Source organism: Corythoichthys intestinalis, chromosome 16 (assembly GCF_030265065.1).
Source record: "Corythoichthys intestinalis isolate RoL2023-P3 chromosome 16, ASM3026506v1, whole genome shotgun sequence".
Taxonomy (NCBI): domain Eukaryota; kingdom Metazoa; phylum Chordata; class Actinopteri; order Syngnathiformes; family Syngnathidae; genus Corythoichthys; species Corythoichthys intestinalis.
This window is the reverse complement of record NC_080410.1, coordinates 3,849,749-3,874,361: the sequence shown is the minus strand read 5'-3', so window position 1 is coordinate 3,874,361 and position 24,613 is coordinate 3,849,749. Positions and strand designations below refer to the sequence as shown.

The 24,613-nt window shown below is 40.6% G+C and overlaps 1 protein-coding gene across 3 annotated transcripts in view; it reads right to left on the bottom strand.

The window, feature by feature from the left end:
• The window catches only part of LOC130931938 (zinc finger protein OZF-like), a 55,310-nt gene that overhangs the window by 17,858 nt on the left and 12,839 nt on the right, over positions 1 to 24,613 (bottom strand). For 2 of the 3 annotated variants that reach the window (XM_057861179.1, XM_057861180.1), the window contains exon 3: positions 6,282 to 8,299. The exons of the other annotated variant lie outside the window; for it this stretch is intronic. In XM_057861179.1, the coding sequence (XP_057717162.1) occupies positions 6,573 to 8,299 (1,727 nt within the window). In that variant the 3' untranslated portion in view covers positions 6,282 to 6,572. Of the gene's footprint in view, positions 1 to 6,281; positions 8,300 to 24,613 lie in introns of those variants that run through there. 3 annotated transcript variants of the gene reach the window in all.

Below are 24,613 nucleotides of genomic sequence, written 5' to 3'. Positions count from 1 at the left end.
TGTAAAAACAGTGTTTGTTTTAACTAAAAACACCCAAACATTTATTGGCTTTCATATTTTAATGAGGATAGAATGCAAACAATGACAAAAGGGGGAAACATAAGTAAGTGAACCGTCTGCTTAAGGAGACGTATAGAGCAATTGAAACCAATTTTTACCAAACAATTTAATGTAATATGGCAAGGGGATTAGCCCTGAATTCGCCCCCAAAATGGTTCACAAAATTCACAAGAAAGGACTGGTGTAGTAAAAATAACAATTTGTTGAACAAAATAAAATTAAACAAGCGGCTTTAAAGTAATGGCTTCCACAAAAGTCGTCCTGGACCCCCAATAATAGCCCATTCTAGGGCTCAACTTGTCTTTCACAATGTAGGCAAAGATCACTTTACATCAATTAAAACACCTAACTTCAATAAAGTAATTCACTGCACTCCAATAAAACGATTCACGGCACAGCAAACTCAAAACAATGATGTAAACGAAATGATCCGCCACGGAGCCCCCCTTTTTGTAGGCTCTATCGGACACAGACGGTAGGGGCGACCATCGTTTTACCAATACCGTAATTCCCGCTGCCGTACCTATTATAAAAAAATATAAAACCCACAAACGACTTTATAAACTGCTAATCTGGCTTGGAGGTGTGTAATGGAGAAGCAGGAGGAAAAAGCGGCACATACACTCGAGAAAACAGCTGAAATAAACCACAGCAATCCATTAACAAACATTACAAAATAAAACATTAACGTACAAACGTCCTCCAAATTATGGGTTGTTCATCATATGATTTAGCTCAAACGCTATATAGCATTTTTTGTTGTCAGTCATTAAAGGGGAACTTTGAAGTAAGGTTGGCCAACCATATTTTTGAATAATATCAATGGCTAAACAATTATAAGCATATTTTCATTATTTTTTTTAACGCAACCCTTCCAGACTCTTCGTTTAACCCATAGCAACGCCCTTGACAACGAAAATGCTTTTCTTCGGCAATCTTCGGAAATTACGTCACACCTAGACGTGCGAGGGAAGTCCACCATAGAACAGTATTGTTTGTTGCATTGCTTCTCGGTAAGATGCCACAGCGGTGTGTGGCGATGTTTTGTTCTCGCTCAAATGAAAAGTTGTATGAGTGGCCAAAGGATAGCAGAGCACGTGAATGGACATCTTTCGTTCGCACGAAGCGAATGAATTTCACGCCATCATGGAGTAGTGTTCTCTGCTGCAAACACTTCGAATGGTAAATGATGTTATATTATATAGCGCTAAGATGCCTGCTTCCTTAACTAGTCTGCTTATGATCAAGGATTTGCCAAAAAGTAAGTGTAATTTTTGGATAGATGACTGATGACTTTGTCAAAGCATAGCTGCCTACTGTAGCTTATATGAACAGTATAAGCTAGCGACGTTAGCCGAAAGTTAACTCGTGGCGATCCACGATCATAGTTGTTGTTGCGTTCACTAGGTTAAGCGTGTTTAAATTGTGCGTCATCTACGATCGTGTCCGAAAGGGTTAATCCACTGTCAATCGGGAAACGGGTGTGGATGTGCATATAAACAGGTCGGCGTCACGGTAATTCACGGTCACGTTGCAGTAAGAGACAGACACCGCCGGTGAGTTTGTGCACATTTATTTGATTTGTATTATGTATTTCCACCTTCATGCTTCAAGCATTGCATTGCTTTTGGACGGTTCAGCGTTCACGGTGATCGCATGACAGGCTTCTAGTTTGTGTTTTATGAGAGCCGCTGACAGGTGACAGCTGACAAATAGCGTGTTGGTTTAGCGTAGCCATTGAGTCAATCTTGCAGCGAATCAGCGAGCGCGCAGGTCACGCAGTGAATCATGGGAAATGTAGTCTCGGGACAACACTGAAGTGGTGCTATGTAATCTGTTCACTTGTGTGAAAAAACTACATTTCCTCACGCCATTAGACACCAATTCCTGCGGAGAGCTGTGCCAAGCTGTGTTCTAACTTTTCCATAAGAACTGCTCCATGTGTTAATAAAGAGACAAGGTTGTCAGCACGTCGTGTGTACATTTGTAAACAAAAAGCTCATAACAAGACACTATGCGCAATCCGTTTAAGAGACGCTGGAGATGGAGGCGAGGAGGAGATCGGCGAGAAGTAAAACTTCGCGGTCGAATGTGGCGGCAGTCCGCTATTATTTTGTTTTGTTATTGTTGCCACAATAAAGTGGAGAAAGCCATCGACGACTCATCTCCTTCTTTCCCCCCAACGTTTTTATATTATTATTTTATATGCACGAGAGCTGCCGGATCTGCCAAAATGAACATGAAGTCTGATTATTATTTTTTTTAACAATGTCATCAGATAGACAAAAACATAAAATTATGTGAAAATGCCTGCATCTTCAAATCATGAAAATAATAACAGCCTATATTTTACCAATCTTGTAATCTCGATGGGTCTTGTCTCCATTCGATGTCAGGTAGTCTGGGCACATTGTTTGCATTCTGATTAGCGTCTGGCTAATACATGTACGATCCAACATAAAATCCAACCTCCTCCTCCTCTTCCTCCAACTCTTCAAAAACTTGGGTCTCCTCACTTGCACTTGATCTATCACTTATATCACTGTTTGAAGCATTGTTTGAAGGGCTTTGTAGGGCGGCCGTATGGAGCGCTCCCATCGCTGTTCTCGTTGTGACGTATCACTTCCGGGTTCGTCCCCTTTCAGGCTCGAACTTCAGAAACGCGATTATTTTGTCAAATATAGAACATATAAATTATTTTTTCATGCTTTATTTGTTGTTATTTGTTGTTTAATTACTTTAATTGTGACCTTATTTGGCATGAAAGTACTTCACAGTACAGCTTTAAGTATCAGGTGTATCTGATTGTGATGAGTGAGTAGCTTATACGTTGAGCAGTATATTCCTGTTCGTCGTGCTTTGTGATAGTTTGACAACAGACTGCCGTCGCGGACACGGAGATCTGTATCATAAAAAGTAGTGCAACATGGATCACATATAACTGACAAATTGTCACACCTGCCGACCCATTTAAATATGTGCTTACCATTGATTAAACTTGTAATCACACACTCGATGAGTCATCTGCATCCACAGCTCTCACTTAAAATTTACGCGACCGGCGTTGCTGCCAAGATCGCCGTCTTTAATGTCTCTGCACTGCCGTGCACGCAACTTTTCCAAAGCACGCGTCCATTTAAACTCGTGGCATGCTCTTTAATACACTTCCCTTTCTCACCACTCACACACGCTTCCACGGGGGTACTAAATTCAGTCCAAATGGGCTTCTAGCTCCTCCTGTTGGCAGGAGTCAACACTACGCCCCATCACATTAAGTCAGGTGTTAGCCCAATCACTGATTAGAGATTTAAAGCTGTGCTGCCCACTATAAAACACACATCCGGTAAAAAAAAAATGGTCTTGATGAGAAGCATTGTCTGATGTGCATCATGGCGCGATCAAAAGAGCTGTCTGAAGACCTGCGATCAAGGATTATTGATTTGTACAAATCTGGGAAAGGATTCAAAACCATCTCTAAATGTATGGATGTTCATCAATTGACAGTCACAGAAAATGTATACAAATGGAGAGTTTGGCACTGTTGCTAATCTCCCAAGGAGTGGCCATCCACCAAAGACGACGCCCAGAGTTCAGCACAGAATACTCAGAGAGGTAAAAAAGAACCCTAGAGTGTTTGCTAAAGACTTACAGAAATCACTAGCAGAGTCCAATATCTCTGTGCACAGATCAACTATATGTAAAACTATGGCTAAGAATGGTGTACATGGGAGGTCTCCACGGAGAAAGCCACTGCTGTCTAAAAAAAAAGATTGTTGCTCGTTTAATGGTCCTAAAAAGGCACTTGGACACTCCACAGAAGTTTTGGCAAAATGTGTTGTGGACTGATAAAACCAAAGTTTAATTGTTTGGAAGTAACACACAATGTGTGGAGGAAAAATGGAACATCTCACCAATATCAACACCTCATCCCCACCGTCAAGGATGGTGGAGGGAGCATCATGATTTGGGACTGTTTTTCTGCCTCAGAGCCTGGACAAAATGCAATCATTAATGGAAGAATGAACTCAAAGGTTTATCAGCATGTTTTGCAGGAAAACCTGAAGCCGTCTGTCAGACTGTTGAAGCTAAAAAGAGAATGGATGCTGCAACAAAACAATGATCCAAAACACAGACGTACATCAACTTCAGATTGGTTTCGTAAGAACAAAATACACGTTCTGCAGTGGCCAAGTCAAAGTCCAGACTTGAACCCCATTGACATGCTGTGGCATGACCTAAAGACAGTGATTAATGGCAGACATCTCAGACAGTACTACAGCAGTTTGTAGAGAAGAATGGGCCAAGACTAGTCCTGATTGATGTGCCAGACTGATCTGCGCTACAGGAAGCGTTTGGTTGAAGTTACTGCTGCCTAAGGAGGGGGCCACAAAATATTTAAATGTGATGGTTCACTTACTTAATATTTTTCCCCTTTCTGTCATTGTTTGCATACTACCCTCATGAAAGTATGTAAACCTATAAATGTTTGGGTGGTTTTAGTTAAAGCAGACAGTTTTTCCATGTGTGACCAAGATCAGATCACATTTGATCGTGATTCTATGCAGAAATGTGAATAATTCCAAAAGATACTTTTTCATACCACTGCATTCCATTCTAGTTTTTAGAAAAATCTTAAGAGTACTTTAACCATACAGTGCTTTTTACTCGTACTTGAGTAGGTTTGTAAAGAAGCAACACTACTCTTACTCCGCGACTTCGGGCTAAAATAGTCGTTACATTTTTTCTTTATTCTTTATGTTGACTTTATTTTTAGCAGCGATGCCGATGGCTGTCTCAGTTTCACCAATGAGATGTCGCAACAGTACCCACAAGACACCATTATACCAATCAGAAGTATCACAGGTAACAATGTTTTTTCTCCACTAGAGGACACGGGCCAAATTTCATAGTGTTGTTATGTGGTTTGAATTTGATGGTTTTTGTGTTATATTTTTGGACTAATATGGTCATGTATTATTGTTATAGTTTTGTATAAGAATAACAGTACGTGTAAATGAACTTGTGCTGAGACAAAAAAAAAAAAAAAAACATTTACGAGATACCATAAATAAATCGATAAATACCATTATTTACAAAAAAAAAAAAAAAAAAAAAATCTGACATTGAAAGCAGTTAAAATGTTACTCATTACTTGAGTATTTTCAACGAATACTTTTTTACTTGAGTACATTTTTGGATGAGTACTTTTACTTGAGTTATATCATTTAGGAGCAACGCTTCTCTCACTTGATTAAAACATTTTGGCTACTCTACCCTCCTCTGAATATCAGGATAAAATATGAAATGTACATTTAAATGTAGTGGACTGAATAAAAACAAGGTATTAATTATGAATGAAAATTAACAAGGGCGGTGAGGTACAAGCACTTTAAGTACGAAGCAGAGTCGAGAGATTTTCATCGGCGGGGGCTGGTACAAGGCGATGGCAGTCACTCACAGTAGGGGTTGCTGAGGATGTTTTAGTTTTTTTCCCATCCAAAAACAGCCGTTTTGGTCAAAGTTTGTCCACCTTGCGCGTTTTTTCCATACAAGGCGTGCAGGAAGGCAGTACACACGCAAGCCGGATAGTTTCTATTTCACCTACAGTGTGTGTTGGAGTCTTTGTATTTGAAATAAAAGCGCACCTGTGTTATAATGCAAATCCCCACAGCTAGATGGCGCAATGACATACAAACACTTTAGAAAACTAAAAGGGCCAATGAGCCTCGGTTTCATGCCCCCTTTTCACAACACAAAGAAATTGCACACGAATAACCGACAGCAGTCTGCACGGCAGAAGCTCAACAGCAACAACAAATAACATGATGACTACATAACATATCCGACCTATTTGAAGACACAAAAGATTTCCTTTCTGGACTCTACTTTAAATCTACAGCTAACTTTCACTGGGCACTAATATAGAACTATCATGATAATCATCGTCACTTTCGACCTCGAATTGGATTTTAGAAAATTTTACTGTTCTTTTACATCGTAAAAAAATCGCGCCATGGTAACGCCTCCTCTGTCAACAGTGAACTTTCCTGTTCTAATAGCACCCTATTCAACGTGACCCTTGTAGCAAGCAAGGTGGTAGGTGGTGACAATGTTATTAACAAAAACATTTTCAACACAAAGCATATTCTGCAAAGTGAAATACACAAATGTTTCAGTGTTTTATTTATTTAGCAAAAATAAAAAAAATTAAAAAGCAAGAGTAGTTTTTAAAAATTATTGATACATTAATTCCCCCACAAAAATCTCAGAATTTTAGATTTTTTTTTTAATTATAATTTTTGCAGTTTTGAACAATATATTCAAATTTTCCATATTTATTGAATGACATTTATGAATGATCTAATAGTTTCAAATATTCAATACACATTCAGTTTCAAATTCAATATAAAATTATAATATCAAACCTCAACAAATTTAAGGAAGCTCTACGGAATACAAACATCCCGTGTGCAAAACATCTGATGAAGCCAGCATGGATGACAGGCAAACAGTCATTTGTCACTGCTTCTCACATCAACACACACGTGTCTCTTCACCCGTTCCTTCCAGGCGAATCTTTGACCACAAACGCAGCAGGAAAATGGTTTTTCGCCAGTGTGGGTTCTTGTGTGTCCTACTAAGGTGGTCTTTTGACTGAATCTTTGACCACAAACTGAGCAGGAAAAAGGTTTTTCGCCAGTGTGGGTTCTTGTGTGTCTTCTTAAGTTTTGCTTTTCAGTGAATCCTTGACCACAAACTGAGCAGACAAAAGCTTTTTCGCCAGTGTGGGTTCCTGTGTGTTCTTTTAATCTGCCCTTGTGACTGAATCTTTGATCACAAACTGAGCAGGAAAAAGGTTTTTCACCAGTGTGGGTTCTTGTGTGTACATTCAAGGCGCTCTTGTGACTGAATCTTTGGCCACAAACAGAGCAGGAAAATGGTTTTTCGCCAGTGTGGGTTCTTGTGTGTCCTTGTAAGGTGCTCTTTTGACTGAATCCTTGACCACAAACGGAACAGGAAAAAGGTTTTTCACCAGTGTGGGTTCTTGTGTGTCTTCTTAAGTTTTGCTTTTCAGTGAATCCTTGACCACAAACTGCGCAGACAAAAGGGTTTTCGCCAGTGTGGGTTCCTGTGTGTTCTTTTAATCTGCCCTTGTGACTGAATCTTTGATCACAAACCAAGCAGGAAAAAGGTTTTTCACCAGTGTGTGTTCTTGTGTGTACATTTAAGGCGCTCTTGTGACTGAATCTTTGACCACAAACAGAGCAGGAAAATGGTTTTTCGCCAGTGTGGGTTCTTGTGTGTTGTTTTAAGGCGTTCTGTTGTCTGAATCTTTGACCACAAACAGAGCAGGAAAATGGTTTTTCACCAGTGTGGATTCTGGTGTGTATTTTTAAGCTTTGATTTTCAGTGAATCTTTGGCCACAAACAGAGCAGACAAAAGGTTTTTCGCCAGTGTGGGTTCTTATGTGTTGTTTTAAAGTGCTATTTCGACTGAATCTTTTACCACAAACAGAGCAGGAAAAAGGTTTTTCGCCAGTGTGGTTTGTTGCGTGTTGTTTTAAGGCGTTCTGTTGACTGAATCTTTGACCACAAACAGAGCAGACAAAAGGTTTTTCACCAGTGTGGGTTCTTGTGTGTTGTTTTAAGGCGTTCTGTTGACTGAATCTTTGACCACAAACAGTGCAGACAAAAGGTTTTTCGCCAGTGTGGGTTCTTGTGTGTTCTTTTAAGGTGGTATTTCGACTGAATCTTTTACCACAAACAGAGCAGGAAAAAGGTTTTTCGCCAGTGTGCTTCCTCATATGCATACGAAGACTTTGCTTATGAGCAAAGGTTTTCCCACACTGAGAGCATTTGCAGAGTTTGTCGTCACAGTGAGATTTCTTATGACCATCATCATTGCAAGGTGAGTGTGATGTGGCACCATTTCTGTCGGACAGAGCGATGAAAATGTCTGCTTGCAATCCTTCTGTTGAGCTGCTGCTGCTCCCCAGGGGCTCTGCTTCTCTGCTGGCGTCACTTGGACCATCTTCACTCTTTAAGGGCTCACCAGTCGACCTGGTGATATGCTCCTCCTCTTCAACGTATGGCAGCTCTTCCTCCTCCTTTTTGATTTGAAGTTGCATCTGTTGACAGGGCATTGGCTCCTCCGCTTTGATTTGGGGGCGCTCAACATCCTCATTAACGCCAGGAGATTCTGGCTCCTGCCCGTCAGCACCAAGATATATTCTGAAACCTGCAAGACACAAGAAAACCATATTGTACGGACTACCACCACGTCTTTCCTTTGTGCAAAACTTGGAAAAGTTGAGTGGATGGTGCAGGTTTAAAAAGCAGCCATACAAAAAATATTGGGAAAAAGTATGCAGTTTCATTTTGAGCCGCAATAGACATTGCTCCGCGTAGAGATGTGTCTGAAAATTTGGGCCCGAAAACTATCGTCCAAAAATAGCTAAAGATGCTATATTCAGTTGAAATGTTTTGAAGACCGAAGGTTTACCACCGAATTGTGTGAAGAACCTTAGTCGTCTTGTGAGGACGTCATGAAACACGTCGTACGGAAGCTTTGTGCTTCTATTTACTAGGGATGCAACAATACTCGATTTTGTATTGAACCGTGTAAAATGATAATGATTTAATTTTTTTCATTCTCTTTTGTGTTTTTTCATTGCAAGCAAAATAAATAAAGGTATAACTACCAAAGCATCAGTAATTGCAACCATTTTCTGGAAGAAATTGAGCATTATCTGATTAAGAATTGCAGGGGTGCCAATACTTTTGGCCAGCAGTGTAGTAACTTCAATGTGCTACGTTAGACCCCCCCCCCCAAATCCCATGCAATTGACTGCGTGAGCCCAGGGTGATCATGTACACTGCTTAATTTGTAAATCATATGGTGCCGGAACGCAAAGTACATATGACAGCGCAGGGATCACGAGACGGGCAGTGGTCCCGGAACATACGCAGAAAATGGTGGTAAAACAACACGCAAATGCCCACTTGCCATGCTGTGGGACTTAAAAGCCTCAATTTCAGAAAATATCCGTGGTATCAATGTTATGACAATAATTATTTAGGCTATACGCACGGGCAATTGCCCACATAACCACAGGTGGGACTTACAGTACACGGTCAGCAATTAGTTTCTCAACAGGTCTAACTTGTAAAACATAAAAAAAATTCTGAGATTAAAATAACACAAATCTCCCATTATTATTATTTATTATAATAACGGGTGGGTTTGAGGAAGCTCTCTGATTGGTCAGATGCCGTGTATTAATCACAATATACCATGGCTAGATGATTAATACATTGCGAGGGCCTCATCAGCAAATGTATAACTATGCCATTATATTTGTGCCATGAGTCTGTGGTTTACAAACATATTTATCATATCATATTTATGAACACATTTTATGCTGATTTAAATGTGGTGGTCTGTTATATAATCGCAATAGTACACTTGATGCTGTTGTTTAACGTAGTTGGTGGAACTCGAGTACAGCGTACGCAGCACTCTCGTACCACTGAAGACGTTAAACAACAGCATCAAGTGTACTATTGCTTAAAAGATTGGCACAGTTGCCTATTAAGTATGCTTACCATATTAAGTTGTCAAAAAACATTCCACACCGCTAGCATGTCCGGATTCTCTTCTCCGTTTTGGGTTATACTGCGTGTGTCAGTGGCAGTTCTGTGTCCTTTGGTCACCCGCAAACCCACGTAACCGACTGAAATGAATTTCGCCAGTGGAAGTCCAACAAGTTTGAGGAAGACTATATATGATTTGACGGATGTGAGCAGATACGCACGGTTGAAAGTGCAAATCAAGTTCATTTGAGAAAATCCGCGTTCACATTCAGCATTTGCAATGGGAATACTGGTAACAGCCACATGTAACCCCAATTAGTTCAACAGGCGTGTTGTTTCCTTCTGAAGCTCTGTACTTTCTTTAGGCTACAGCGACTCAACCTCCGTCTCTCCATACAGCGCATCTGCATCCTCGGGCCAATACTGTGCGTAAAGCACCTTCAACTCCTCAATAAACTTGTTGTATCCAGTTTTATCTGGCAACCGACCTCCTTAAGGTAACACATGATTTGTTGTTCCAGTTTTTCAGTGCATCAATAAATCTCAGACTCTTTCAAATGACGTTAAATTTTTATAAACAACATGCAATTCTTGGGATTTGTGCCGTAAATGAATTTATACTTCATTTTTACTGTAATGTGCAAAACTATTGTTGCAAATGCTGCCTTGGAACCGACAGGCTCTGTGTGCGCATGCGCTGGCGGGGAGAGAAGGAAGCGCGCGCTGTAGAGAGTGTGTGTGTGTGTGCGTGGGGCGACGTTCGAGGCGGCCAGACGTGTTTGTGTGCTCGAAAATAAACGCACAAGTTAAAAAGTGATCCTGAGCAGTTGTGATTTCCACATGTCACTCCAAGAGTCACATAAGGGAGGTAACTCCCTTTAAAGCCTGAGTTATACTCCCGCGTTGCGGTGACGGCGCAGCGACTACGGCGTCATTCGACATTCGATAGTTCTGCGGTGAGGGAACGCGTTGCTCTGTAATTCACCGCCAAGCCATTACAGGGATGTGGCGTTATGTTTGTACGGTTTTGGGGCATGCTTGTTGATTTCCGCTAGTCGGAGAAAAAATAAACAATGCAAGATGGAACTCTTGAAAGTAAATATTCTGCTCATCAACACTGAATAAATATTGAACATACAAATGTTGAGGAGCAGGCGACGCAGAAGACTGTTTCGAGGCGGTCTGGCCGACTTTTGATGCCACACAGAGAGTTTTAGACTCGGGTGGAGAGAGCTAGCTGTGGCGGCTAGCTTCAAACTGGCGTCAAACACTGCGTTCAAGGTCCGCAAAGCCCTCCAGCCCGATTTGATTGCCGTGTCCTACAACCAGCCAGTGGGAAGCCATAGCAGATTTCTGGCGTCTATGGAACTTCCCAAACTGCGTTGGGAGCCTTGATTTTAACGTTATCATAAATAGCACCGAGGCACTCTCAATCAGTGATGATGTATCGTGTGTCAACTGTGTTATTGAAAATTAAAGATCAAAACAACTCTTTTGACACCAAATCTGTGCTTTATTCTTCATATACTTGAAATGTGACACGTAAATAAGTCACAGACTCACAGAAAACATATGTACACAATAAATGATGAAGTGCACCAACCAAAAATACGACATAAAGTGATAAAAAGTCGGCAGTTTTTGGCCGACTGGGTCACCGCTTCGTGTGGCCACTCAATTCCGAACACACGTCTCGGTGGTTCTTCCATTTTTTTTTTTTTTTCAATCGCCGACCTTGCCATTTGGCAATCACAATAATGTCTTGACGAGACTTGCTCTTCGATGATACTCCCGTCGGCTTGGTCCATTTTTGCGTGTAGAAAATAATTTTTGATTCTATTCTACAATGGCGGTGATTTGGCGCTAAACCGGAAACAACAGTCTGAGCGGACCAATCACAGTCCGTTTTCGCCACGTCATACACGTCTATGGGACGCGAAGGTTAGAAAATTCGAGAGGCGCGCGTCAGGCTACGGCGTAGGGTCGTAACTTGGTTCTTCCTTGACGGCGTAGGTCTGACATGGAAGTATAACTCGGCCTTAAGAGACGCTAGGACTGGAAAGCTGTGAGGTAGTCGGAAGCGAGGGGAAGACTACAGTGGCCGAGAGGTATCAGGCGAAATGCAAAGTCCAAACACGTTTCAAATAGAAAAAAGCATGAACCCCAATTGCAAACGCTTTGCAAAAGAAAAAAGCACGAACGCAAACTACTATAACACGATCCCCAATTACTAAAGCGCGATTGCAAATTGGCAAAAGCAAGAACCCCAATTCCCACAACTAGGGATGGGAATCGAAATCCGATTCCAATTCGGAACCGGTTCCGAGTGTTTCGAGGCCTCGACATCACAATGAAAAAGCCTTAACGATCCCTTTAACGATTCCTAAAGACGCGTATTGCGTCGTGACGTGTATTGTTGTCCTGACGCATCAAACTAGCATGGCGCCAAGAACCACTCGCTCCAAAGTTTGACTACACTTCACCAGGAAAGAGTGTGAAAATGAAAGGTTACGACGGGTAAGCACGAGCATTGCAGCCATAAACATAACAATGACAGCACGTAGGCTCGGAAGTGTATCTTCACTTCACGAGGAAAAATTACAACAAAGCGACTTGCAGTCATTGCAAGGTGGAGATAACTGCATCGGGAGGGAATACGATTGCGCTGTCCTCACAGAGAGGCTAAGGCTCATTCCTGGCTATTAAAAAAAAAAAAAAAAAGTCCCGGCTATACAGCTAGCTAAACTCCCAAATGACGACGCAGAGGACGTTGGTATAATTTGCTGACTTTATTCAACCATCACTTGAAGAGTGAAACTAAGAATAGAAATGAAACAAATCCATTTCGTCCCCAATAACAAACAGGTTTGCATCAAAGTAAATCAGCGATGATTAGCTGCTAATAACAGTATGGTTAGCATTTGTTCGCTAGCATTAGGACATCGTTCAAACCACTACACAACTGGATTTAAGTGTCCGATCGCGAGTGGAAACACAACAACAACAACACAAAAGATGATACATACAGGCGTTGCCTCTGTAGATATTAACATTAACAAAGAACGTAGGCTCGTAGAAGTGTTTCCCTCTCTCACTCACTTGGATGCGGCATTTCTTCTTTGGGTGTATGCGCGCTCCAGTAGTCCTCAAACTGCGGCCCGCGGCCCAAATACGGCCCGCCTCCACATTTGGTCCGGCCATTTTGATTTTTTTTTTTTTTTTTCTCAATCGTGTTATTTATTTTCTGGCCTTTTCCTTGAAGAATTCAGAGAGGGTTATTTGGTTATTATCTATTTAATTAATAGTGTTTTTATTATTAATTATTATTATTATTATTATTATAAAGAATCCAGAAAGGGTTATTTGATTGTGGCTTTCTGAAAAACAATAATTTTTTACATTTATGCACTTCTGCAATCGTCACACTTTTTCTGTAACAAACTGACCCCGGCCCCTCATCAGAGAAGGGAAAAGTTATGTGGCCCTCACAGGAAAAAGTTTGGGGACCCCTGCTTTAACACATATTGCCAAAGGCAGAACAAAAACCTATCTGCCTATATATACCATATTTTTTATTTCTATTAGATAAATGTTTCAGTAAAATGTTACACATTCTTGTGTATTTGCCACTTATTGCCACAGTTAACATTGAGGCTTTGGGCCTCTTTTGATCTCGTTGTGAGTTTGTAAGGTTGTGACTTCTGATTAAACAAACACGATGCCAATCAAAACGTTTGTTCTTTTTCCCCAAATTAGAATCGATAAGAGAATCGATAAAGAATCGAATCGTTAAGCAATATCGATAATGGAATCAGAATCGTTAAAATCCCATCAATTCCCATCCCTACCCACAACACGACAGCAACTAAACAGCTGACTAAGGTAGGTGCCTGTTTTGGTTTTAGGTCGGTAGCAGCTTTGGTTTTGAAAATATTTGAATTTGAAGTTTTTGAAAATAGGCCCCCTACGGATCGGCCCCGTATCCCGTGTCCTGTCAAGTATTATGAAATCCATGGGTAAACCTAGCTGCTAAGAGAGCTGTAGGAATCAACAGTGTGCCCTGCCTCATTTTACAAACAGTAAAGATTGTTCTCAGCACTTTTATACAAAATTTCTTCAAATCAGTAAGAAGTAAGCAAATAAATAGTATGCACTATAATGCATATTTATATGATGGCATCGTTATTTTTGCTTGTTAGCAAAATAAAAAAAAAAAAAAAATTTTTATTGTATTTTTTGTTTCAGAGCATTAAATGTATTGAATCGAATCGTGTCCCTCGTATCGAAATCGAACCGTGACTTAACTGTATGGTTGCATCCCTACTAGTGACTATAGATAATGGTGCAAATATTGTTAATTCAGTACGTGACACAGATGGACTTGGACCACAAATAAGATGTTTTGCTCATGTGGTAAACCTAGCTGCTAAGAGAGCTGTAGCAATCAACAGTGTGCCCTGCTTCACTTTACAAACTGTAAGATTGTTCCCAGCAATTTTATACAAAATTTCTTCAGAGCAGTAAGAAGTAAGCAAATAAATATTATGCACTAAAATGCATGCTTATTTGATGGCATTGTTATTATTGTTTGGTAGCAAAATAAAAATATACATTGAAAAAAAAAAAAAACACTTGTATTTTTTGTTTTAGAGCATTAAATGTATTGAACGGAAAATCGTGTCCCTCGTATCGGAAATCGCACCGAACCGGGACTTACTGTAACTGTATCGTTGCCTCCTTAGTATTTAGACATTCGTGTTTGTATTTAGGCATTTGTATCTGTAAGCACCAAATGCTGACGTCGGATTTTTTTTTGCGGGTGCGTGAATACAATTTCCTTTTTCACGACTAGGAATCCTGTCTGTGGACGAATTCAAGTTTAAGGCTATTAATCAAAATCGTTGAAATGACGTCACGTTGGGTAAACTACTCGATCCTCTAACGGCGCATGCGGCGAAACAACAAAACTGGCTGACTGCTGTGTTGTGCGCGGCGCTAATCTGTCAGTTGGAAGCAGAGGTTGCGCTAGACTTTTTCGTTGTCTGTCATTTTGACTGACAGGGTCATAAAAATCCGGTCATAATCTAGTTTTACCCGTCACTTAAATTTTTTAAAATGATGATAATGACATTGTGGTGACCCTTTGTTTGGCATAATTCACCTTCCGTACTTGTGTGTCCATTTGGCTGAGCGCGTTAGCGGCTACGACACAGTCACGTGACAGAGACACTTAAAGTGATCCTCGATTTTAAAGACATGTAGGCTCTAATAAACCACAATTGTTCTCTTATATTAAAATATGTCGTTAGAAACACATAAAATGTTAAATCAATGGAAATATTTTATAATATTTAGTGCATATTTTGACCGATAGTTGGCGCCATGTTCTGCGGGTGCGGAGTGATGACGTAGATGATATTTTTCCAATCATGTAGCGTGTGTACAACAACTGTGTATTACTGGCTTAACTCGCGAAGTAAAATGCCACGATGTGCTGCTTATGGATGCAATTTCGAGTCAAATGGAAACAATGAGAGTGATGAGAGTCTCCACAAATTTCCTGTTGACAAGAAGAGGAGAAAGGTTTGGGAAAATGCCTGTAGACAAGCAAATCTTCTCAAACAACCAAGGCTTTGTTGTCGCCATTTTTCTCCTACCGCGTTTGAGGATTTTAGTAGATGACAACTAATGAAAGATCTCACCGGAGCGGCTAGATATAAGCGCAGACTAAAACCAAATGCTGTTCCAACTATTTTCCCGCACAAGAAGCCTCAGCCTGCTCGGATATCGAGTGAAATGCGCGCAATGAAGCGAGACGGACGAGACACTCTGGCCGCCCTCTTAAGCACCCAAGCCGCTCCTGTCGCTACAGCGGGAGGCGAACCTTCGGGCGTACCGCTAGTCACAGAGGAAGCTAATAATTCACCTCTACTGTCATTTCATCAGGCAGTAAGTGTGTGTGTTCAGTATTCAGCTAATATGAGTGATGCTGCCACTCAAACTGATCAAAGCACGTCCAATGCAATTTATTCAATGCAACACAAATGTCCCAACCCCATTGATAAAGCAATAAATTCTCATCGCCGGAATGGCATACATGTGAAGTCAAAATCCATTTTAGGGGACTCCTCTGAAAGCTCATCGCGAGAATTATGTTGGCACGTTGTGTGGTTGGGGGGGGGGGTACTTTGTGAAGGGAACAGCTGGAAATAACGCTACCTTCCGCGGGTCGCATGCCAGACAGACATTGCTATTTCTTGCAGCCTAAATGTCAATAAAACAACGCGGATTAGCTCCGTGGTTTGATACTCCGCCTCCTTCCCTAGCTCGCCACACATTCATAGTTTTATTGCCTTTAGTGAGAGTTTATAATGTCAATGGTCAAGAAAATAAAAAGGCACGAATGCCAAGGTGTTTTGGCCTGTACTGTATGTAAAGCATACGACAGCTCTGGATGCTAACAATCTACACAATTATATTGGAATGAGTTTGATGACGCAATAACTCACCTTGAAGATCTGCTGACAAAAACCTGAGGTCTCGACAACATACGCTCTCTCGCTCCGTTGTCATCGAGATGCACTTGCCCAAAGTACACCAGAAGTTTAGCCCAACTCTTGCCTCATCAGGTATTTCTTGCTCTGCATTTCGCCTTTGCTGCTCGTCTTGTGAACGACCGACAGTGCTGTTCTGCTCTTCACTTTTCCGCTCTGGTTCAAATTGGAAGGGACGAACCGACGACATGTTGGGATAGCTAATGAATGACACGCTGAAGTCCAGCAGCGGGATTTGTGACGTCACAGCACTGCGACGTCAACAACCATGGCGAACAATCAGTTAAAATAATTTTACAAATTTTATTAAAACGAAAAGATTAAGAGGGATTTAATGTCAAATTATTATAACTCATACTAAGATGTATCTTTTAAGAATTACTTGTCTTAAAACCAGAGGATCACTTTAAGAGCCGCGCGCGTTCCGGCTTGAACAGAGAGTTCACAGAGAGCAGCAGAGCTACAGCGGCTGGACACAGCAATTCAAGCTAACAAGACTCTTAACATTGCATACCGCTTCAACATATTCAATAGTATTTAGTTTTCATTCATTTTAAATTAATATTCTGTCCGAACAAGCTTAACAGAGAATCCACACCGTGCCATCACACATCAAGCAGATGAATATGTAACTTTTTCTCCGCAGTGACAAAAACAGCTGACTGTGGCCCCAGTAGGTAGGCTAGTGACGGGATCTGTCGTTCACTTGAGTAAACGAATCCATTCCGGATCGTTCAGTAAAAAGATTCGTTCAAACGAATCGTTCAACAAATCGTTCGCCCCCCTCATCTCCCTCCCCGCCCAAATGAATCGTTCGGTTAGTGAACGGGAAGTGACGTTGCCGAACGAATCACCAAAGACCGCTTCGCAGTATAACTGAACGGGAAGTGACATTCTTGGTCCCTCCCTCTCTCTTGCACACAGGCTCCTCATTGACCGCTCGTCGTAGTTTCAGTAATGAGTGACAGGCAATATCATTCTGCTTTCACAGACAGCCTCGTCTCCCTCCCTCCCGCTGCTGCAAAAGCGAGGGAGAACTTCCGCGTCGTCTGTCCTAGTTCTATGGGCTCAAAGTCATGGCTCGTGCTTGCATTTCGATTGAGGACACGGTTAAACATTTTCCTTTTGTGGGGGGAGCAGGGGGTTGGGGTCGGGGGCGCACGGACTTTCCTTAGCATGTTCTTGATCACATTTACAATGCTTGCTGTCACGAAAATAAAAATAAATCGAAAGTTTAATTTCAAAATATGGAACGACCAACACATCATATTTACCTCTCGCTCTGTTGTATTTTTGTTTTTATGCTCATCACTATTATTTTTAGTTACTATTGTTAAAACTATAAGTGTAAATAGCTAGTTGTCGAATGTGCTGCTCTGAAATAAAGACAATACTACATTTTGATATTTGACAGTTTAATTGCAAATCAGTATTAAGATGATCGTATTGAATTTTTGCACTGGTATTAATAAATAAAATAATCCGGTCAACTCCCCTGTCGTTCCCGCATCTCAGATCGTCAAATGCTGACGAGAAATGATTGTTTGCTCTTTACGATGTCGCCTTTCTACCCTCATTAGTCTGTTAAGAAAAATGTAGACATATTGCGACATCTCCCATGTCCGCGTGCGTTGTTTTGGGGCGCTTGAGTAGCGCATGATGGACGGATTGAAATAATTTGTCAAACCAACCGACACGCTCTGACACGAAAAAAAAAAAAAAAAAACACTCGGAAAAAATTGACATGTATATACAGTTTCATTGCAAATCAGTATTATGGTGATCGCATTTAATTTTTGCACTGGTATTAATAAATAAAATAATCCGGTCAGCTCCCCTGTCGACCTCGCATCTCAGATCGTCAAATGCTGATAAGAAATAATTGTTTGCTCTTTACGATATCGCCTTTCTACTCTCATTAGTCTGTTAAGAAAAATGTAGACATATTGCGACATCTCCCGTGTCCATGTGCGTTGTTTTGGGGTGCTTGGGTAGCACATGATGGACGGATTGACATAATTTGTCAAACCAACCAACACCTGACACGGAAAAAAAATAATAAAACACTTGGAAAAAATGGACATGTATATACCGTTTCATTGCAAATCAGTATTATGGTGATCATACTAAATATTTTTTTCTGTGCACATATGAGGTAAATATCGCTGCCATGAAGCCTCCTTATAGTGACAGTTCTTTGCCCCCTTCATTGCCGTCACGCGACCGCAGCTCAGCTTTTGCTTGCCTCGTAGCTACCCGTGTTTTAAATTACTGTAAATTTGATAGTATGTGGTAATAGGTAGTCGCGAGTCTTTTGAGAAAAGTAGTACACTAAACCATGCTCGCTAGATTTGTGTGGTGTTTTTGTCTTTTTGAGCTGCATTTGATAGGCTCCACGTTAACAAATATGTGACAAAGTCCTTTCCTTTCATTTTTTGATTCGTTCACCGCATATTCATTACTGGAAAGTCAAGTTAGCAGCAAGCTAGGTCAGGAACCGGAGGACCGAGTCACTGAACGGGAAGTGACAAAACTCAGTCTTGCCCCCCTGCCTGCACGCTGGCTGCTCATTGGCCACACGTGGAAGTGAGTGACATACGCCCTGATTCTGTTTCCGGTCCCTCCCCTGCCCGCGATGAGGCTGGCGTCTGATTGGTCGTGTGCGATGTCAGAAGACGCTGCCGCTTGCTCAACGCCCTCCCACGCAGTGAACAAGCAACAACTTCATAGAACGAATCAGTGCAGATGGTGATTAGTTCGGTCTCGTTCACCCAAACAATTCGTTCAAAAAGAACGAATCGTTCGCGACCGATACAACACTAAGGTAGGCTACATTATGGAACAATGAAATTAACAGTTCACCTGCTGTGGCCTGAACGGAGTTTTACACCTTCCTCCTGGTGCGCATGGACTTGAATTGCGTGCTCGCTTGTACAGTCCCTGTTTTTTCACCTCTTTTATCAACTCCATCGTCGTTTTGGGGCTTTTTGAAGAAACTTCGGACACTCAGTTGCTTTGACATTTTTCAGAATAAGGCCAACGACGTCATGCATCAAGAGAGACAATAGCTAATTAATATGCTCACTCGCCACCCTGTGGTCTGGGGTGTGAATTGCAACCTGTCAAAATGACAGGTGGACTTCAGTTTTTTTCCGTCACCGTTTTAAAAAAATCGGTCAACGACGGAAAATACTCGGTTAACGTGACCCCTGGTTGGAATCAATGAATCAGGTAAAGTCAATAACGTGTTTGTCCCATATTTTTTTGGTTGATTGTGACTAGATGTTTTCTATTGTCACTGCAATATGCCTGTGTTTGTCAGTGTACTTGTATATTTATAAAATATTTCTAAATGATTAGACTCATAACCCAATTACCGTGATTTACGGATGATAAGGCGCACCTGACTATAAGCTGCCACCCACCAAATATGACACTAAAATGGCATTTGTTCATAGAGAAGCCGCACTGGACAATAAGCCACAGCTGTCCTTGTTGTAGTATGGGGTATTTGCACCAAAAGATATTAATCGATAACACTAAATTTGACAGCGGCATAATAAAGACCAAATGAACTACCATGAACCTTTGAATCAATTGGCTGCAAAGCTTCATTGCTTCAAGAAGCTTCATTTAGCCATCACTGCTCCCTTGAGGGAGGCAGTCAACCTCTGCTGCCACCTACTGTCAACACTGTTGTCGACCAACATGCCTCCTAGCATGCATTGCAGCGCTACAGATGTAAACGACAATCAAAATTCATGTTCTGTGATAACAGGGTCCCCCCAGGATTGATAAATCTAAATTCAAGACTTTTAAGACCTTTTCTAATGCCATTTCAACTGAAAATTAATACTTTTCTCGCACCCATTATTTAGATAATATTGAATCATATTAAAAAAATAAAGCACTGAACATCAAATTTAACCTCAATTACTAAGTGTGTTTGACAAAAGAATGCACATTTATTGAAGATACAATTAAAACACATTTAAATATAAGGTCTTTCAGAATTTTTTTCCCAGGATAAAATGGATTTTACACTATTTTTGTAAAGCAACTTCAGAAATTACATTTGCAATACAATAGGTTTCTCTTTTAAGAGGACCTATTTAAGGTGGTAGGTAGGTGATTGTCAAGTTGGCCACCTTAACTGTAAAGTGCTTGCAATTGGCAGTGAAAGTTTAAAAAACAGCCACTAAATGGCAGTAGTTTACCATTAATTACCACAAAATAAAAAAGCTACACATGACCATTTCCTTGGTAGTTGTTTTTTTCTAATCACATTACAAGTATACAAAACACATGTTAATCCTTTGTTAGCTACTGAAGACATTTCCTTTAATCAGATAGAGAATATCCATACTCTTATTTAATCATTTAAATATACCAGGAGGTGTTTTACTATCACCTACATTATAATTTGCCTATCACCATGCCATGTTATTCAGATCAACGTTACCCCGCACTCGTTCCAATAATAGACAGTGTCAACCCTGTTGTGTATCTGAGAGTGATGGTGAATCTACTGCTGCATTCCAGAGAAGTGAGAAGTCGGATTTATCCCACTCGGATGGTACCAGTTCCGACCTCACAGCGTTCCAAGCAAATGTAAACAACAAAGATGGCTGATCGCGACGAGGTGTTTTTTATTTTGGCCATCCAAAGACATTTTGACCTCCAGCAAACCTGCCTTCCTATAAGCCAGGGGTGGGCAAACCGGTCCTCGAGGGCCGCAGTGGGTCCTGGTCTTTGTTCCAACTGATTCAGTACACACAGTATAACCAATGAGGTTTCAGTGGAAACAAGGAGCACCTGACTGCAATCAACTGATTGCACTTGTAAGAAACCAGATTGGTGAAAGGCTGTCCTCATGATGGGTATGAACAAAAACCCGCACCCACTGCGGCCCTTTGTGGAATTAATTGCCCACCCCTGCTATAAGCGATCAAATAGTAGAGGAAAAACGACGGCTGCGTTATAGCCCACACTGTAAACTGCCTTTTTTTAGTTACATCCTTTGCTGATCGTCAATATAAAAACATAGCATAACAAAGATAATTCACTGTATGAGAAAAAAATACATGGCGTCTCAAATAAACTTGATTTACTTCATCATTGTGTTATCATTCAATACGTTTTGTTGAGCGCCGTTTTGTCCAGTGACGTCAGATTGAAACAACTTGGAAGTCGGGGTAGTTATTTTTTCTCCGACTTCGCGACTTGAACCTCCCAGTTCGAGTGGCGTACCAATGATATTTTCCTAGTCGGAGGTCGGAAAAGTCCGACACTTTTCTGGAACGCAGCATACGACTCCGGTTTATCCATACTAAGGCTAGTGCACCTGCCAATACCCCATAGAACATGGCTAACTCTTTGAGTTAAAACTGCGAAATTCACATTCATTCGAAAGGCAAACCGTGCAGAAATACATTATTGCATCTAACACATTTTAATTGGAGAAATTGGCAACTTACTTTGAAATATTAAGCAGGTCCACTGCCTTCGCATGACCCATAAACTGCGACCCAAAGTATCTGGATGCGACTTGGTTGCCGATCCAATACCTCACATGGCACATGCTGGTCCAACTGTTTGGACTTGGTTGTCTTGTTGAGGCTTTCGTCGAACATAACAACTGATAACATCTGACCAGTTCCTTGCGTTAGCACACAGTACTGTGCGATTGCCTACTGTTGTGATGTTGGTGCTAATGATGCTAACGGCGCGCATGCACGAGGTGCATTGCATCGTAAAAATTCTACGCGTCATCTTCGTTATGGATAAAAAAAATAAAAAAAAACTTCGTCACGGATATAATTTAGGTTGCACTGAGATGTTCTTAAAAATTAAAACCACAGTGAAAAAATTCCAGACTTACGACAGCTAATTTAATACTTTTAATACCTTTAATAATGGAAAACTAAATTCAATGCTTTTTTAATACTTTTAATAACCCGCGGGTACCCTGGATAATTATTTCTTCAGTTGGTGTTCCAGTTGTTTCATTTATTGCTACTACAGGTACACGTTAATTATTGGTCCGATAATTATCGGTCCGATAATAGGAATTATGACATCATCCCAATAAATCCAATAACATTATTAATAGGACCGATAATATACCTATAATATTTTTGGCACGGTGTTGGTGGATTGGGATGTGTGCGTTTGTTTCTACTCCTGTTTTGCCAGTACAACGTATCAGTGACTGTGTGCGGTTTGGAAATAGGGAGTTTTACAATAAATCAAACCCTTTTCCCTTGCATAAAACAAAGGATTCAGGCAGCTACGTCGTCATTTGGAGCACACGTTTATCACTCCAAGCCGCCGCCACTTTTCAGATGAATGTGTACCGGCAAAGTATGATGAGATTGCCACTAGGCCTGAACGATATTGAAAAAAACTATTGCTGCGATTTTTTTGGGGTTTGCGATATATTGCGATATTATATTGCGATATTAAAAAAAATGTATATATTTTTTTTTCAAGAAATTTTCACAAGATGACTTAAATAGCTGTTTGGAAAGCCTTTAGATGACTCACCATCACCACAGTGTACAGTCATCCCTTGTTTTTCGCGGTTAATGGGGACCAGAACCCGCCGCGATAGGTGAAAAACTGCGAAGTAGCCCCCCCCCCCCATTTAAAAAAAAAAAAAAATTGTGTGTGTTTTTTGTGCCCAATGTATTTATTCAGATTTAGCATTGGAAAGAGATACATATAAGAATGTCCATGTTTTTTTCTCACTTTCCCCCCCAAAGTGATTTTAAAAATGTATATACATAAATGGTTTTTAAGCACTTCAAATTTCATAATTATGATAAGTTTTAAACATAACTGTCCAACCAAATCATTTTTTAACAAGAATAAAGAGGTGCAAATAAGTGACTCGGACAGCAGCTCTGCAGGTGATGGCTTTCCTTGCATCAAGAAACATACACGTGGATACCAATTCGATTGAAGCGTGCCATCCTCTTCCCATGAAAGTGAACAATCTACCAGCAGTGATCATGAGATTCACAAACAGGAAGAACAAAGTAGCTCTGATGAAACAAGGAAAAAAGCTCAAAGGTACTAATGTCTATTTAAATGACCATCTAATCAAAAGAAATGCTGATATCGCCAAAAAAGCAAGAATCTTAAGGAAGCAAAACAAAATTCAGAATACTTGGGTTATGAACTGTAAAGTATATATCAAACTTAATGGCCCACCCGAAAATGCTAAAATACTAGTTATTGGAATATTGAAGAACTGAACAAGTATGAAGGAGTGCAATAGTGGGTCAATAAGGGTGAAACAGCTCACCAGATATTATACAGGTATGTTCGTATAATGTCACCACTCTGAATTAGTTATGTATGTCCTTCTAGAATCCTTGATTCAATGTTAAACACTCCAAACGAACAGATAGCAATTTAAGTACTGTAGCAGATAAATGCTTGGCTTTATTAAATGCTTCTGTTTATCTACTTTAGCTGTGACCGTTAAAGTGACATGTAGACATTTTAAACTCCTCATGATCACTTCTGGCATTTAAATGTCTCCAACGTCCCTACAGTACACACATTCATTCCAGCGCGGCTTCCTTTCAACTGTTTAACAAGTTAAACGATAATTGACAGATGCCCGTGTGAAGTCTGCTTCTTTGGCCAGATCAAAGCCAATGTTGTGCTGCAGTGACTGAGAGGATCAAAAGGCTGGGAGAGGGAGGGTAGGAGGCTGTGCGCAGACCAGAAAGTGAGGCGTATGTGGATCAAAAAAAAGAAAAACTATCGCACGTGCTTGCGATGGGACTATCGCGCACACGCACATCGCGATGGCGATGTTTAAACGATATATCGTTCAGGCTTAATTGCCACACACCTCCATACTTCGATGTGGCAAATACACCAGAATGTGCAATATTTTACTGAAACATTTTTCTAATAGAAATAAAAAATATTGGTATATATTGGCATATTAATCGTATTCCCTCCCGACGCAGTTATCTCCACCTTGCAATAACCAGGCATGAAAATGGGTCAGGGGTTAAAAAGGTGACAAGGGTGTGGAGGAAATATGTTCCGGTAGGGCTGACCCAAACGACTAATTTTCTCCCGATTAGTCAGCCGACTGTTTTTACAATTAGTCGATTAATAATATATTTTTGTTACTAATTTAGCAATGAAATTTTTGTTGACGCTTTTTAATTCACAAAAACATTTTGTACATTTAAATTTTTTATTGAAGTACCAATAAACATGTAAATAACAATAGTTAATCACACATAAACAATGAGGTCAAATGCTCATAGCATTAACTCATGCAAAAGAATGGAATGTAAACAGATTCAGAATCAGAACACTGACTTAGCCTTTCCAACATTATTCAAAACAATTGTTTAAAAAAAAATCTAGCATTA